The 16,567-nt window shown below is 45.8% G+C and overlaps 4 protein-coding genes across 5 annotated transcripts; 2 read left to right on the forward strand and 2 right to left on the reverse strand.

Moving 5' to 3' along the window:
- Nucleotides 1–6,342: 6,342 nt before the first annotated feature.
- Nucleotides 6,343–11,169, forward strand: LOC132907087 (uncharacterized). Its single transcript, XM_060959831.1, has 5 exons — nucleotides 6,343–6,620; nucleotides 7,259–7,337; nucleotides 7,593–8,057; nucleotides 8,330–8,480; nucleotides 8,543–11,169. The coding sequence occupies exons 1-5, from the start codon at nucleotides 6,549–6,551 to the stop codon at nucleotides 8,754–8,756; spliced, it is 981 nt and encodes a 326-aa protein (XP_060815814.1). The 5' UTR covers nucleotides 6,343–6,548; the 3' UTR covers nucleotides 8,757–11,169.
- On the reverse strand, nucleotides 8,906–10,284 carry LOC132907091 (uncharacterized). Its single transcript, XM_060959847.1, has 2 exons — nucleotides 10,250–10,284; nucleotides 8,906–9,458 (listed from the first exon to the last, which is right to left on the reverse strand). Exons 1-2 carry the CDS (start codon nucleotides 10,282–10,284, stop codon nucleotides 8,906–8,908), a joined length of 588 nt encoding a protein of 195 aa, XP_060815830.1.
- A 145-nt stretch (nucleotides 11,170–11,314) lies between the features above and the next one.
- Nucleotides 11,315–13,680, forward strand: LOC132907582 (cyclin-dependent kinase 5). Its single transcript, XM_060960827.1, has 7 exons — nucleotides 11,315–12,112; nucleotides 12,279–12,367; nucleotides 12,476–12,669; nucleotides 12,765–12,852; nucleotides 12,964–13,135; nucleotides 13,197–13,408; nucleotides 13,486–13,680. Exons 1-7 carry the CDS (start codon nucleotides 12,076–12,078, stop codon nucleotides 13,591–13,593), a joined length of 900 nt encoding a protein of 299 aa, XP_060816810.1. The 5' UTR covers nucleotides 11,315–12,075; the 3' UTR covers nucleotides 13,594–13,680.
- Nucleotides 13,681–14,132: 452 nt separating this feature from the next.
- On the reverse strand, nucleotides 14,133–16,435 carry LOC132907575 (T-cell immunomodulatory protein). 2 transcript variants are annotated; one of them, XM_060960814.1, is made up of 3 exons: nucleotides 16,282–16,435; nucleotides 14,594–16,133; nucleotides 14,133–14,492 (listed from the first exon to the last, which is right to left on the reverse strand). In XM_060960814.1, the coding sequence occupies exons 2-3, from the start codon at nucleotides 16,109–16,111 to the stop codon at nucleotides 14,229–14,231; spliced, it is 1,782 nt and encodes a 593-aa protein (XP_060816797.1). In that variant the 5' UTR covers nucleotides 16,112–16,133; nucleotides 16,282–16,435; the 3' UTR covers nucleotides 14,133–14,228. The 2 variants fall into 2 exon arrangements, with proteins under 2 accessions (XP_060816797.1, XP_060816798.1); XM_060960815.1 differs by having other exon boundaries at nucleotides 16,233–16,387.
- Nucleotides 16,436–16,567: the final 132 nt, after the last annotated feature.

A 16,567-nucleotide genomic window follows, 5' to 3' on the forward strand; every position in this document is an offset into this window, starting at 1 on the left:
AGTAAAACAATGCTATATAAAGCCATATTAAAACCTGTTTGGACCTATGGAATCCAACTATGGGGAATGAGTAATTCCAACATAGAAATTCCTCGACGATTTCAATCGAAAGCTCTAAGATCCTTAATAGACGCACCTTGGTACGTCACCAACGAAACCATACATCGCGACCTTAAGATACCTACAGTTAAAGAAGAAATATCCAAATTCAGCAATAGATACGAGGTGGATAGGTCATGATAGGCACTGAAGAAGTACTAGAGTATAATTAACAGTTTACTTGACAATTACTTGACAATTACTTGATGCTGCAGAGGAAAGCTATGACGGGTTGTGTCTAAGGATACGAGATCGTCGGATTCGTCGAGGAAAGCCTTCGTTAGGAAAGTCGGGGAAATGGACGCGCTGTTAATTGGTTAATCGTACGTAAGAAAAACCAGATTTCCCGTGTCTTTCAGGATCAGATCCGCAGGCTAAAAAGACATTACTCTTGAGACTTAAACATTAGATTCAGCTAGAACCAAACATACGATAATCATTTATTATTCACGTTATAGTACCACGCCAATATAATTTACTTATAATTCTCAATGAGATTTGATCGTAAACTACTTCCAAATAAAAAAAAAGAGTCTATCGACGGAAGGTCGACAGGATTGTAGCGGCACTCCACAGCAAACCTTCCAACGGTTTCTGTCCCGTGGCTCGCTACATCAACACCCTATCCTTCGGACAAGATGATTGCCAGATATCAACTAGCCTAAGGACCCGCTATAAATCTTAAGATATCTCTAGCTAAGGTCCTTCAAAGGATCAAATAGTTTTTGTCTTAGTATTCCCTAAATTTGTTACCTGAAAGACACGGGAAATCTGGTTTTTCTCACGTACGATTAACCAATTAACAGCGCGTCCATTTCCCCGACTTTTCTAACGAAGGCTTTCCTCGACGAATCCGACGATCTCGTATCCTTAGACACACCCCGTCATAGCTTTCCTCTGCAGCATCATCGTAACGGAAAGACAGTTGTTGTTTAGAGTTTCTCGACGCATCTTGAGCAGTCAACATCCTAATTTGTACCGCGTTATCTTAACGCATCGTCTAGGAGTGGAGTTGTAACCACGAAGTGTTGTTTAGAGTTTCTCGACGCATCTTGAGCAGTCAACATCCTAATTTGTACCGCGCTATCTCAACGCATCGTCTAGGAGTGGAGTTGTAACCACGAAGTGTTGTTTAGAGTTTCTCGACGCATCTTGAGCAGTCAAAATCCTAATTTGTACCGCGCTATCTCAACGCATCGTCTAGGAGTGGAGTTGTAACCACGAAGTGCGAACCGCTGAGTGTGATCGCGAGCTCTACGTAAAGTGTACATTGTATTTGTGTAGAGGTTTACGCGTAGAGGATGGTTGGTCGGTGAGGTTTAATGGACGAGATTGCTCGTTGTCGAAACCGTCGAATATATTCAAAATGATAAATTAGTATACGGATAATGTTCGCAAAGACGCTCGTTCTAACCGATTCGCTAAGACAGTGTATAAGTCGTAGAATAGGATCGTTGATGACTCGTTAATTAGATCGCTGATAATTCAGTTGATAACCGATCGACAACCGACCGTAACTCATGTGCCGCTACATTTGTATTGTTAATAATTTGATAATGAATTGAATAATTTAAAATGAATAATTAATTGAGTATTGTTAATAAATATACCGTTAATTATACTCGAGCCTTTCTTCGGCATTTATCACGACCTATCCACCTCGGGATCATCGAGTGGACTTGGTCTGTGTGACGCCAACCACACGAGAGACCAGGCCGCGCTTCGGAACCGACGGGGTGACGATGGAAATAAAGATGTGGCGGTACTCGGCGATAATGTATGTAGCCGAAACAAGGTGTTTAATGAACCATCGGTATCCCAACGGTCCTTTCGCCGAACGTTCGAGAACGCCTAACAAACGCGTGGATAGTGGGGATATCGAGGGATGACAAAGAAAAAGAATCGGATTCCGCCGAAAGTCAAGTTGGAAGAGCTTCGGTCTTGACAAGTCGCGCCTACAGTTCAAAAGTAAATTGTAGCCAGTGAAAAACAAGTGTTAAGAAATAAATTCTCTTTCTTGTATTTTTTATTTTTATCTTTCATTTACATCTTCGATTCCCTTTTTTTATTTTACGTGACACCTGACTCATCTTGAAATCGATCAGCAGCAACCCTGAAACGTTGAGACACGAGTCTACGGTCGTCGTGAAATGCGTTTCGTTCAACGATCGACCCCCGATTATTCGGAATTTCGATCGTTAACGTACGCTGAAGTGGCGCTCGATCGATCGATCGACGATCATCGTCGTCCTTGCACTCGCGTTAGATCGACTCGATTTCGTTCCTCGATGCGTCGCAACGTTGAGACAGAGGGGAAGCAGAGCAGGAAACCGCGATCGATCTCGCTTCGTATCTGGTGCGGAAAATAATTCTCGCCGGCCGTGAATGCCACAACAGGTGCGTGCGTAAGTGTATACGCGGTCGCGGCGCGTTGCGATGCGTCGGATTAAATTATCAACGTCCCGTTGACGCTTTACGACAATCAAAGCCGTGGAGCGTGAGAAACTGCGCGAAGGGCGCCGGTTTCGGGCCGACCGGAATCGTACGTCGCGACGCTTTAACGCTCTCCGCTCCGACGTGTGTCGCGTGTACGTACGCGCGTATACGGCGAATATGTCACGTAAAATAATAAAAAAAAAAAGGAAATTGAAGATGAAAAGTGATAGTAAAAAAGAGGATTTATTTCTTAACGCTTTGTTCACACTGGTTACAATTCACTTCCGAATTCCAGTCGCGACCTTTCAAGCTCTTACAACTTGACTTTCGATCGGATCTGTTTCTTTTTTCTTTGTCACCCCTCGATATCCTCGCTATCCACGCGTTTGTTAGGCGTCCGCGACCTTTCCCACGCGCGTGTCACGTAAAATAAAAAAGGGAAATCGAAGACGAAAAATAAAAGATAAAAATAAAGAGATAAAAAGAGAGAATTTATTTCTTAACACTTGGTTTACGCTAATTACAATTCACTTCTCAACTCCAGCAGCTACTTTTTAAGACCGAAGCTCTTACAACTTGACTTTCGGCGGAATCCGATTCCTTTTCTTTGTCACCCCTCGATATTTCCACTATCCACGCGTTTGTTAGGCGTTCTCGAACATTCGACGAAAGGACCGTCGGGACATCGATGGTTCGTTAAGCACCTTGTTTCGGGTACATACATTATCGCCGAGTGCCGCCACATCCTTATTTCCGTCGTCAGCTCATCGGTTCCGAAGCGCGGCTAGGTTTCTGATGTGGATTGAAATGTGGTTGGCGTCGCAAATACGTGGTCGTTCGGAGAAGCGGTTTCTTCGAGATTGGTCTCGTGCATAGATGACGGGAAGGTTTCTTCCTTTTTTTTTATTTGGAGGAATTTTACAATTAATTCTCATTGAGAATTATAAGTAAATTATTCTGGCGTGGTACTATAACGTGTATAACAAGTGTTTATCGTATGTTTGATTATAGCTATATCTAATGCTTACTGAATTTGGGTATTTCTTCTTTAACTGTAGGTATCTTAAGGTCGCGATGTATCGTTTCGTTGGTAACATACCAAGGTGCATCTATTAAAGATGGGTAAACGACGGAAGGGGAACTTGGGATGTCCATCCTAAGATGATATCGCGTGACCTTTGTAGCGGCACATGCGTCGCAGGACGTTTCGATTCCAAGATGCCTCACGTAATTGTTTTGTCACGGAGTATTGTGGCGGCACTCGGCAACGATGTATATCGCCGAGGCAAAGTGTCCAATTATTTTTTTTTTATTTGAAAGAAATTTACAATCAGTTCTCATTGAGAATTATAAGTAAATTATTCTGGCGTGGTACTATAACGCGAATAATAAGTGTTTATCGTATGTTTGATTTTAGCTGAATCTAATGTTTAAATCTAGAGGCTGTAGAAGTGGTCACCACTTCTAAGAAAACTCTACATCTGGTGTTTTTAGTTTTCTCAAGAACCGAAGCCATCGACAGCGTATGGACGAAAGACTGGGACGAAGGCAGACCATAAACAGGCGACGATGGCTTCAGAGCTTTCAGTCATAGGTAACACTGCTAGCGTGCGGATCTGGACCAGCTCAATTATATTCCAATTTGTATCTACACTTCTGTATTAAAATATATTTTCTACCTTACAATTTATCCACGCGTTCCTTTCTTCATACATCTGACAACATCAACAGAGGGTAATGTCTCTTTAGCCTGCGGATCTGATCCGTCGTGTCAAGTAATTGAGTAAATAGTAGGTTTTTTTTTTTATAGTTTATTTTGTTTTTTTTTACAATTTGTCCTGAAGGACATTTGGTAAAGTATTATATCTTAGTTATTAGGAACAAAAGAATAAAAATAAAAATATAGCATGTGGGTGGCTACCCCCAGCGGGGTGCCATCTTCGTGTTTGCTAGGTTATATCTTTTATGTAGGTTTTGATTGTCGTTAATTTTTCTGTTATATCTGTAGCGGCACTCCACAGCAAACCTTCCAACGGTTTCTGTCCCCTGGCTCGCTACACAAAGATCCTATTCTTCGGATAAGACGATTGCCAGATGTCGATACATCGGCACGGAATATTTATAGCTAGACCAAGGACCTGCAAAAAATCTTAGAATTTATGTAGTCAAGATCCTCCAATGTGACAAACGGTCTTTCTCTTAGCGGTCCCTAAACCTATCACCTCCTACGAGAAGATACGAGAAATCTGCTTTTCTCACGTACGATGCTTCCCGCCAGCGACTTTCTTTCAAGGGCTGTTAGCGTCCTTTTCCAACTACCAACGCAAGAATTAGCCAATTAACAACGTCGTTAATTTCCCACAATTTCCGAACTAAGGCTTTCCTCGACGAACCCGACGACCTCGCATCCTTAGACACATCCCGTCATAGTTTTCCTCTGTAGCATCGTCGTGACGAACAGTCAGTGAATGATCGACTAGAGCCCCGCGACGCATTCAGAGCGATCATCGTCCGAACTCGCCCCGTGCGATCTGTTCAACCGACGCTGTATCGCACCGCCTGTGAACCAAACTTGTAAACGCGAACTGGGAACCGCTAGTGCAATCCTGAGTTCCACACAAAGTGCATATCGGTGGTAGTGTAATAAATAAACTGTTAATTATACTCTAGTACTTCTTCAGTGCCTATCACGACCTATCCACCTCGTATCTATTACTGAATTTGGATATTTCTTCTTTAACTGTAGGAATCTTAAGGACGCGATGTATGGTTTCGTTGGTGACGTACCAAGATCCGTCTATTAAGGATCTTAGATCTTTTGATTGGAATCGTCGAGGAATTTCTACGTTGGAATTACTCGCTGTTCCCCATAGTAGGATCCCATAGATCCAAACAGGTTTTAATATGGCTTTATACAGCATTATTATACTCTGCGCGCTTAAGTTGGAACGTCTGCCAATGAACCAGCAGAATTTTTTAAATTTCGATTTGAGTTGTTTGAATCTATCTACGATATGTTGTTTCCATGTCATTCTTCCGTCCAGAATCACGCCCAGATATCTGACTGACTCTTTGTTTGGAATTGGAATACTATTCATGGTCACCCGTGGGCAGGTTTGCTTTCGCAGCGTGAAGATCATACGACCGGATTTATTTTCATTTATTTGAAGGGAATATGGCTTTATACAGCATTGTTTTACTCTGCGCGCTTAAGTTGGAACGTCTGCCAATAAGCCAGTAGAAGAGCCAATGAATCAATCAACGTGATGCGAATTTAAAAGCGTCGCGATTTTCCACTCGTGCGGAATGACGTAGCGATTTCTTCTTCTGCTGCTTCTCGGATGCGATGCCTACGATGAATATCAAGATTCGACATTTCTGCCACTCGAGTTACGAAAAGCTGCGTAACCAACGACACTGGTAACTGCTGATACAGGCTGGGGGAGCAAGTAAAAGGCGAATCGTATATTTTTGCAGGGTCACGCAACTCGCTGCTCATAAATATCCACTGTAAGTGGTGAAAATCTGTTTTTTACGGTAGCACACCCAGGCGGAGAAATACGTGCATAGATGGAGCACTTTCCGGACAGATGGTGACGCGATGCTACGATAACGTAGGCTAATTTTTCACACGCTGAAACTCGCTTTCGAAACGTTTGAAATCGGTGGGTGGGTGGTGGAAAGTCGATTCGATGGGCCGTGACGACTCGTCGACGAATGACGATGGCTCGGGACGAGGACAGGAGGCGCGAAGGGTCGCGCGTAACGGATAATGGATTTCGGCGGCGCGTGCGACGGTTCGGCGCGTGCGTTCTCCAAGAGCGTTTCACCCCCCGGTCCGTGCACTCGACGCGCTTACACCCTATATATTTCGAGGAAACACGAGATGAACCGGTACACGGCACGCGATTTTTGCAGCGGAAACACTCGCGAACTCGCATTGCAACTTCGACTACCACCGACAGTACCACGTTCGTACCTCCGATAGAAGCCGCCGCGGTGCCAAATCGACAATGACGCGTCATTGTTTCTTCGTTCTCTCGATCCTGGCTCTCTCGATCGCTGGTTGCGTATTGGCCGCCCAGGTAAAATCTTTCTTATTATTTCTTCTTCTGTCTCTCTCTCTCTCTCTCTCTCTCTCTCGCTTGTCATTTCGTCGTTGCAACGTCGTTCCTCTAGTTCGAAGAAGCTAGGCAAGTCATAGTTTCGATCGTTCACAGAATTCCGAGTCACGCGAACAAAAACAGTGATCTTCGCGATAGCTGGCGTGACTTTCTGTCGCATCGTTCGCTATTGGATCGTAAAAGTGGCGCGCGATCGAATCCACCAGATCGGTACGAAAGCGTCGTTGAACGTCAACCATTCCGGAAGATAGTTACGGACGAACGAAGCGTAAATTCAACGCGACTAGGCCGACGAGAAAAGTTTTACGAATACGTGGAATACAGCTAATGTTCCTCGGAAAGGCAACGGGAAAATCTCCATTGATTCAGCGATGCGTGGCACGGCTAAAGAAGGACGTAGAGTAGATGGACGTTCGTTGGGAACCGTGCGGGAAATCGCGCGGGAAATCTCGCAGAAGATCTCGTGGCCGGAGAAATTTTCTCGGAGATCGATCTCCGGATACGTCGCGTGACTATAAATCGAGCGGATGATCGCGTGAGGAGCGTTCGCGACGAACGAGGCACGATTTCAACGTAATCGAACGACGCGTTGCTTACAGGCTGAAACGAGCTCCCTGCGAAGAGAGTTTTACGGGCCGAGCAAACCGGAACTCCTCGCTGAATATCTGGAAGGTCACGGTAAGTGAAAAGAGACTGCTTCCATGTATCTCGTACGCTTGTTTCTCGTATACGCTTCTGTCTTGTTTCCGCGGAGGAAACCAAGAAATTTCTCTGCCGCTTCGTGTGCGTCGTGATATCTGCGCTTGATCGATGGTGAGAAAACGCGCTTTCGTGTGACCTGGGTCCTGGTGGCGGAGGTTGGTGTATCACGGTGAAGAGAAGGAAGATCGACGAACGACCTCTTACCTGCGATCAACGATCGACGGATTTCAGGTTCGCCGCAGGAGAATGCGGTGCAAGACGAACGATATCGTTCAGCTCGACCGAGCAACGTCGAACGCCGGTTGTTTAGCAGGGGATCGATCGTTCCAGGAAAAGGCCGGTGGTACGTCCGCGAAGGAGAGGACGAAGACGATCGATTCTCGCGAAACCTCGATCAGATCGGTGGCGGCAACCTGTTGCGCAGAGGACTGGTGGTCGAGCGCGAGGGCTCGTACGACAGCTCCCGTCGCTGGTTGCCATCGCGGAGAAATCTCGATCAAATAGGAGGCGGAAATTTGCTTCGAGAGGCGGACTATCGAAGCGAACGCAACTTGGACAGCATCGGCGGAGGGAATCTCGTTCGCGGGCTGGGCGGCGCGGCCGATCATCTTCGTAGGAATTTGGATCAGATCGGTGGAGGAAATTTGGTGCGCAATTTGCCCGACGATGCGTCTCGAGAGCCAGCCGAGACCCGATAGAGACGCGTGGACGGAGCACCTCGGTAGCACGGACGCTGCATAGACGCGACAAATTTAGTTCTTTGCTCGAACGTGTTTCCGCGGTCGATTCTGTGTAGCGTGTAGTACTAGAGCAACCATAGTAATAAAGGCTAACGCACGATTATCGCATAGCGCTGCAGAGTCAACTTTTTCTTTTCTCCTTTTTTTTTTCCACCTCTTCTCGTCTCCTCGACGTCGTTTCTCGCTTCCGCGCAGCTACCGAAAATTGTATTCTCCATCTCGTTCAAGCTGCGAGGAAACAACGCGACGACCAGGACGACCCAGCGGATGACCGTCCGCGACGCGTTCGTCCGTTGGCGCGGGACACGCAGGCTCGTTTCTCCTCCGGATCGACGAGGTATCTCGCCGACGACTACGCGGACGAGTCGTCGGCTGCCAGGTAAGACGCGTGCCTCGTTGCCTCGCTTCTCTTTTATCGCCTTGTCGTTCGTTTGTTCGCAGCAAATCGATCGCGCTCTCTCCGATCGATAGACAACTGCTCGAGCGGTTCGTCAAGCGAAACATCGACGAGATCGACCGCACGGCCTTCGACAATTTCTTCAAGCGAAACCTCGACGAGATAGATCGCGTCGGCTGGAGCGGATTCGTCAAGAGATTCGCAGACGACGCGGTCACCGGCGGCGGCAGAATCAACGTCCTGGCACAGCGCGGCTGAAACAAATTCCACGCGTTGGAAAACATCGAACCATCGCTTCCCATTCCCGCCACGATACTCCACCACCTTCTTCTCTTTCTTTTCCTCCGTCTCGCTTCTCGCCATCGAGCAACCCTATCGAAACGATCGTCTCGTCCGAGAGAGAAAATTTATTTGGTCTGCCGCGACTCGCCGAGAAGACGAACCTCCGGCATGGTACGGACTCGATTACGACCGTCGATCGATTTTCGCGCCACGACCGCCCCCGTCTCTCGATGTCCGCAAGCCGAGAATTTCGACAGAGGATTCCGCGTGGCACCGTCGCCGACTCGTTCCGCCTCTTCGACCCCGTCCTTTTCTCCCGCATCTCGTCGATCCTCCGCGCTCTTCCTCTCGGCAGCTGCAACTACCCTCTCGATCTCCGTCGTTACGTCGACGGGCGTCTCCACCTTTGCGTTCTCTCGATTACGATCCATACGTACCAGCTGTGTCCGACAGTCGAAACGTCGCGCGATTAGTTTCCGTTTCGCGTTGCTCCGAACGTTTCGGGGCCGACGGCGAGCGAAAAACGACGACCATACCTCGATCACGTTCTCCTCGAGACCCGTGAACCGTCGTAACACCGCTGCCAGGTTGGCGCTCTGCGTCGTTATCCGACCGGTAACTCGTAGTTCCTTGCCGACGTCCTGCTCGATCTGCGATCGCGCGTTCCATTCGATTTTTCTTTATCTTCGCTCGACTCGTCTTCGTCGTACGGTACAGCTCCGTTTATCCGAACTTTTCGCCGTACGATTTACGTAATCAAAGTTCGTATAACAGCAGGTCAACGATGTTTCTCGTTTTCTATTACTTTTCGCGATTTTAACACTTTACCGACCGCTGGCGTCTCAGCTAGCATCTCAGGCGCAGATTCCCCCTGGCGTCAGCTTTGTTTCGGTTTAGACTCTCCAATATCATTCCTTTTGTTCATCGCGAACGGTACGTTTTTCAAATTGGTATAAAACTGTGGCAGATTACAAAGCAACGCGACTGACGCAACTGAGCGAGGTACCTTGGTACTAAATAACAAATTACTGCTCAAATAACGAGAAAGATTGTCGGCGACAAAAAGTCGATTAATTGGGTTATCAGTCGGTAACCATCGGTGACAAAATACCGATTAATCGGCCCTCGGTCGGTAAAGTGTTAATCCGGACACAGAGAAATTACTCATCCTACTCGGCTGTTAATTGCTTTACATCGTTTAACGTTATTGTATCTATACGAGGATTCTCAGACGAATAAATAAATAAAGGAAAAAAATTTCGCACCGATAAATGGAATTCGGATAAACTGAGTTCTACCTTGGCGATAGAGTTAAATTGGAAAAGATAGCGATACGCACCTCGTTCATTCCCATGGCCACTCGTTCGCTGATGTAGCGAAGGTTGTCGCGCGCCCGTCGAACCTGTCAACACGCGAGAATGCTAGCGGAAGATTGGTACGCGTGATCGATCGTTCATCGACTATAATACGTTACTATCGTGGTGAATTCTCTCATCTCCGTCATGATTTTGCGCCGCAGTCTCGTAGCCGCTAGAAACTATACGATCGCTGTTACGCGTCTTCTTTCGGCTTCTGTGGCCGATGCTACGAGATAATTTGTTTTGTGGTAGCTTACGCGCTGAAGAACGTAGAACAGAATCGCCATGTTGGCAAACATTGGAATCGAGCTGCCGAGCACGTGTTGAACGAGCCGCATCGTCGCGCAACGATCAGACGTGAAACGCCGCGAAAATTTTCCTTTCCCGTGGCATCGTCGTCCACGCGGTACTTTCCTATCGAATTTATATCTCGACGAAACAAAACACGACTTGACGCTTAGCCGCTGCCAACTTCGTTCTCAGCCATCTTGTCTTTCCATTCCAATACGATTTCCTTCTCTGTTCCGATCTTTGGTGCTGGCATTTGGAACACGTGGAATGGCTTGGAATCTGCATACGTGAAGCTTCAAGCATCGAGCAGCGTTGGAAGTGATACAAATTCGTCGCCATATACTATACGACAGCGATTCCACGCGATTCGAAGTGTTTCGGTTCGCGTTACTATCGATTCTTCGTTTAGAATATCGGAAGATCGTAGTTACGTCTATGCCGCTTTCGTTTTTTCGGTTTTACAAAATCTTATCAGAACGTTCGACGCGAGATGTTCGATGGGTGTATACTCGTTCGAGCGATAATTTAATCCTATCTCTTATCCTATCTCTTCGTCCGCTGGTCGTGTATAATTTCTTTGCTTTTTTTTTTTTTTTTTTTTGCTTCTTGACTCTGCTCCCTCTAAACGCATTTTTCTATCATATTTTTCCTTCCGAGTTGCTCACGCAGTCCCTTGCTTCTGATATTGTCAACATTGTGTACTTATCGAAGAACCGATAAAATAAACAATCGATAACAGGCTTGCGGTGACGTCCATATCCATTACGCTATCCATACTCTTCCTATATTGTCTTAAAAACGGAAGAAACGAGGGAAATAATTTTCACGAGCGAAGAACGACGAGAGAAATACGAATACGTATTAAGAGATAAGAAAAACGATAATACGAAGAGGTTTGCATTGTTGTCGTTGCAATCGCTATGGATTCCGCGTAATTCGCGACATTATCGTTTTGCCATCGGTTTGTAAGTCCAACGACGCACGAACTTCCAAGTATTTGCCTATCCACGTTTTTCCCCTCGTGCGACGCGTTTTATAACGTGCACACGCGCGGGTATTTATAAATTATACAGCTACGCCTAGTGGTTCTTTAGCGCGGTATGTACGCGTTTGCGTGCCGTTGAAATCGCATCGATCCGTCGCTCGAGTTCGTGTCGCGATATACGTACAACGATGCATGCTGCATGTGCATTTGCGTGTATAAACGTTCCCTCTCTCGGCGAATGAGTTTCCACGATAAGCGTATGTTTCGAGCGGTAGCGCGTAATTGAGCAAATACTGCGCGTCCGTTATCGCGAAACTCAATTAATTTAATGCAATTGCACTCGACTCGATTTGCTTCGTTCTGTCGGTATACGTATATAGATTTACCGATCGGTCGGGTCGATACGATACGCTGAGTCCTTTCGAGGTTGTCCAAGTCGTGTACGTGGCGTTCAAAGTCATTCTGAGGTCGTATTCGTTTCACTGGTTGGCGAAGCGGTTTAAAGGTGGCGCGCGGCAAAGATTGGTGCGAGAACCTGGTGGCGAAACGGCGAGTTAGAAAAGGTTCATGGCGCCACTTGTAGCGGTGTGTTCGCGCACGACTGTTTCGAGTGCAGCGCTAACCACTCTGTGATTATTCCGCCCGAAGAATCGCCAAAAATATGCAAAAATATGAGAAGCTCGAGAAAATAGGAGAAGGTAAGCAAGCGTTTATCTCTTTTCGACTACCGATTATGTCTGGTTTCTCGTTTGGAATTCCGGTACTGCGTGCCGAGTCGTCGGTTTGAAAACTGATCGTAGAACGCGTCATTCTCGCGATTCGCTAGCGAATACCAACGACATATTCATCTCTGGCTTACTTCAGGTACTTATGGAACCGTTTTCAAAGCCAAGAACCGCGAGACTCACGAAATCGTTGCTTTAAAGAGAGTTCGATTGGACGAAGACGACGAAGTAAGTTTATGGCGCCGACGAGATTCCGTCGCATTCGCGTCACTACACGTTCCCTTCCGATTCCAAACTCGATTTATCGTGACGATTTTTACCGTTTGTTGCACGCAGGGTGTACCGTCGTCCGCGCTCAGAGAGATTTGTCTACTGAAAGAGTTGAAACATAAGAATGTAGTGAGGTTGTACGACGTATTGCATAGCGATAAAAAGTTGACGTTGGTTTTCGAACATTGCGATCAGGACTTGAAAAAATATTTTGACAGTCTAAACGGAGAAATCGATTTGGACGTGGTCAAATCCTTTCTGTAAGTACCGTTTATCACTCGTTCGTGATTTGTTGGTTGTCGCTGTACAATAGACCCTTTACCTATACTGACCGTGCGTTTTCTACGCTTTTCAGCTACCAATTGCTCCGTGGGTTGGCATTTTGTCACAGTAGAAACGTATTGCACAGGGACCTTAAACCACAAAATTTGCTGATCAACAAGGTACGTGATTTTCTAATTTCCGGAGAAATTGAAAAAGGAAATGTTGCTTTATCTTTTCAAATTTTTATTTGAATATTTATATTGACTATTTATATTTTTATTTTTTATTAGAACGGCGAATTAAAGTTAGCCGATTTTGGATTGGCGAGAGCTTTTGGAATCCCTGTAAAATGCTACTCTGCGGAAGTCGTTACGTTATGGTACCGTCCACCAGACGTTCTCTTTGGAGCAAAATTATACACAACGTCCATCGATATGTGGAGCGCCGGTTGTATATTTGCTGGTAAGAAGCCTTTTAACGAACAAGAGAGAAAAATATGACGATGTCGATCTCGACTGCGTAGAATTGGCAAACGCCGGTAGACCACTGTTTCCCGGGTCCGACGTAGACGATCAATTGAAGAGAATATTCAAGATGCTGGGTACGCCGGTCGAGGAAACATGGCCAGATTTTACCACTCTTCCAGACTACAAGCCATTTCCACTCTATCATCCTGCTCAGGGATTGGCTCAAGTTACGCCGAAACTTAATTCCAGAGGCAGAGACTTGTTACAGGTATTTCATCATATTTTATGATTCGCGACAGAAATCGCCGGTCTTAAATTTTCACCAGGGAAACTTGTCCTTTTCAGAAGTTATTGGTATGCAATCCAGCGTTACGACTGTCAGCGGACGAAGCAATGGTGCATCCCTACTTCAACGATTTAAACCCTGCCATTAAAAACGATCGTTGTCAGTAGTGAATGCCACTCGAATTGCCTCGACCTACAGCGTATGTCGCGAGTAGCGTAACGACCAAAATCACGCCGGCAAAGATCGTTTGTTAATATATATATATATATATAGATATATATATAATATACAATATATAAGAAAGATATATATATATATTATATATATAAAATATAACTAGTATCGTAAGTATATATTTCGCACTCGATGCGTCGGTTATGACGCGGACGAAGCGACGGGTCCTGTGTTACAATAAGAATGTCCAAGAGAAATCAATAAATTGTCAATTTTATTAGCGACGACGATTTATATTCGAAATGCTCAGAGTGCGTGATATATTTGAGAAACTTACTGTACAAAATATCGCCAAAGATTTCCGTAAACAACATACACACGCGTATTACCGATCGTATATCGACTTGTATTATGCGTCGCGTCTAGTCGCATCTAGTTGCGTGTAGTCGCGTCTAGCCGCGTATGCACGTTCGTTTATTCACTTGCTCACTTATTTTGTAGATGTTTGTATATTTATTAATTTATGGATTCGTTAATTTTGTCTATTTATTTATCGATTACGAAATAATTTACAGATATATTAAATACATTTCTTAAAGATATCTTACACGGTCTCTTGATCGAACCTTTACATCGCGTCGAAGGGAAATCTGTGCGCTTCTTGAAGCTTCTCGATCTTATCTTCCCTTCGCTCTTTCCAATAAAGAGCGATGATGATAAAAGATATCAAACCGCAGGTGCCGGTCAACGCGGCGGCGCTCAACAAAATTAATTTACTGGGAGTTACTAATAGCTGGGCTTTCCATCGCCAGGGTTCTGCTATCGGATTCGGAATCATCACCATCTGCGAGTTGGGGATGATTTGCGGCCATTCCCGAGATTTTCCGCCGACCTGTCGTGAGAAACAAAAACACCGGTCAGTTCGCGTACGACAACGCGAAAGAGAGGTAACGAAGAGAAGGGCGCGTAAGTGGTGCGCGCGAATATACTTACCCCGATAGTGAGAGCGTCGACAAAGTTGGGTGTTCTACCCAGACCAAAGATCGTGTATGGTAAATTCAAGGAGAAGTGTGCGCTTTGCGGTAATTGAGCCGCGATCGCGTTACGCGGGCTACCGTCTTGAGTGGTAGTCCGATACGCTATCGACGGACCGGGAAGATTCGTCCCGTAAGTTCTCTTTTTCTTGCCGAGCGAACCCGGGGAAATTGGATACATGCTATTGTTGCGGCCCGTGAGTACCATCACTTTGACAAAGTTAGCGTCGTAGTCCAAACTGTTTTTGAACGCCGCTGTACGGTAGCTGTTGCTACTTTTGTCCACTTCAACTAAAATCACGTCCAAAATGCCATCTTGATAGAAGTCGTAGAACACCGCCATCGCGGTTTCGTTGTGGAACGGATTTAACGCCTGCCACTTCACTTGGAATTTTCGAGCGAACGCGTTACACGAATCGCACGCAACGTTCTCTAGCAAATAGGATCGCGTCTGTTTGCCGCTAGTCGATTTGAGCGTAGCCAGCAAGTCTGGATAACCGTCCATATTGAAGTCACCGCCGCGAAGAGTAATGGTGTCGGTGTATCGTTGCCCGTTAGGCGTCACGAAGCCCCACAGTACATTGTCTCCGTCCCTGAAGTTCACTTCGAGATTATACCATGTGTCGGAGGAGTACATCATGATGGTGCTGTTGGTACACGCGTTATCGAAACAGAGAGGCAAAAGCAAATCCATTTTGCCGGTTAGTTCGACGTCCAGATAGAGCGTTTGTCCGAGAATACCGTTGAAACTCTCTGAAATTCCATAGGGAAACGATATCAGTTCGTGAAATTCGAATCCCTGCTCGACTCCCAGCCAAATTTCAAAATTTTTGTTCGTAGTGACCACCAGATCGGCCAAGAAATCGTTGTTCAGGTCTAGATAAGCGTTCGAATGGGGTTGACTGATCGGTGACAGAGGTAGCAACAGATCTAACGGTTCCTTCATTGGCACGGATCTCGGAGGTTTTCTACTATCGTCGAATATCCAGAACGTCCTTTTTTTATATTCGTCCAAGCCGAACAGATCTATTATCATATCGCCGTTATAGTCGAGAGCCAATGGTTGACCCGTCATCTTTATCAGTGGTTCGTTCGTGCAATTTAACCGACCTTTTCCACCCCACAATACGTATCCGTATGACAATTTCTTTTCTTTGTTGTACGTGATCACCAGCACGTCCATGAATACGTCTCCATCGAAATCTCCTGGTACTACGCCGACGACGAGATGACGAAAGGTGCAACTCAAGTCAGAGCTGGGTCTCAAATGAGGCTCCTGCTCGGCGGCAAGGAAGATCTCAACCCTCATACCGTTTTCACGCAACATAAATACGTCGGTCAATTCGTCGGAATTGAAGTCACCGAAAGCGGCTGGCATACCGTCCAATACGTTTCCGAACACCGCAGGAGTAATGTCGCTGCATTTCACTGCCATTGCAGTCCCTATCACCAGCACGATTATCGACTGAATCCCCATCGCGTCGTCCACCGTTACTTATCTGGAAACAGATATTTTATTTTCAATTTCAATTTCATTCGTGTCGTATTCGTCGTGTTTCATATCGGAACGACGGTAGGATCCTCCGAACACGAATTACCTTTGAAATGTCTTTTTGACGACGTAACGATCGCGTTTGACAAACTAACCTATAAATTGTCCAACCAAGTTAGACAACCAGTACTACGACTAGGAAATTCAGCGATCTGGAAACATTATTCGCAGCGTGTTGAACGATTATTATTACGTACGAAACGCGTGAAAGTGTTCGTCGAAGACAGTACAGAATACCATCGTTCTATCACTTACGTTTTAAATGAATTGCGAACGAAAACTGGTTATTGCTCATCCTGTTTTGACAGTTGATCGACTGATTACGGAAGCGCCGTCTCGCGGCCGATAACACAATTTACGAATAGATTTCCATTTTATCAA

The sequence above is a fragment of the Bombus pascuorum genome, chromosome 5, assembly GCF_905332965.1.
Source record: "Bombus pascuorum chromosome 5, iyBomPasc1.1, whole genome shotgun sequence".
In the NCBI taxonomy this organism is placed as follows: Eukaryota; Metazoa; Arthropoda; class Insecta; order Hymenoptera; family Apidae; genus Bombus; species Bombus pascuorum.

Coding starts and splice junctions, on each gene's coding strand:
- LOC132907087 (XM_060959831.1), top strand. CDS start 6,549: ATGACGCGTCATTGTTTCTTCGTTCTCTCGATCCTGGCTCTCTCGATC. Junction 6,621..7,258: donor GTTGCGTATTGGCCGCCCAG/GTAAAATCTTTC, acceptor CGTTGCTTACAG/GCTGAAACGAGCTCCCTGCG. Junction 8,481..8,542: donor GACGAGTCGTCGGCTGCCAG/GTAAGACGCGTG, acceptor GTTTGTTCGCAG/CAAATCGATCGCGCTCTCTC.
- LOC132907091 (XM_060959847.1), bottom strand. CDS start 10,284: ATGACGGAGATGAGAGAATTCACCACGATAGTAAC. Junction 9,459..10,249: donor GAATTCACCACGATAGTAAC/GTATTATAGTCG, acceptor GCGAAGATAAAG/AAAAATCGAATGGAACGCGC.
- LOC132907582 (XM_060960827.1), top strand. CDS start 12,076: ATGCAAAAATATGAGAAGCTCGAGAAAATAGGAGAAG. Junction 12,368..12,475: donor GATTGGACGAAGACGACGAA/GTAAGTTTATGG, acceptor TGTTGCACGCAG/GGTGTACCGTCGTCCGCGCT. Junction 13,409..13,485: donor GAGGCAGAGACTTGTTACAG/GTATTTCATCAT, acceptor TGTCCTTTTCAG/AAGTTATTGGTATGCAATCC.
- LOC132907575 (XM_060960814.1), bottom strand. CDS start 16,111: ATGGGGATTCAGTCGATAATCGTGCTGGTGATAGGGACTGCAATGGCA. Junction 14,493..14,593: donor TCGACGCTCTCACTATCGGG/GTAAGTATATTC, acceptor TTCTCACGACAG/GTCGGCGGAAAATCTCGGGA.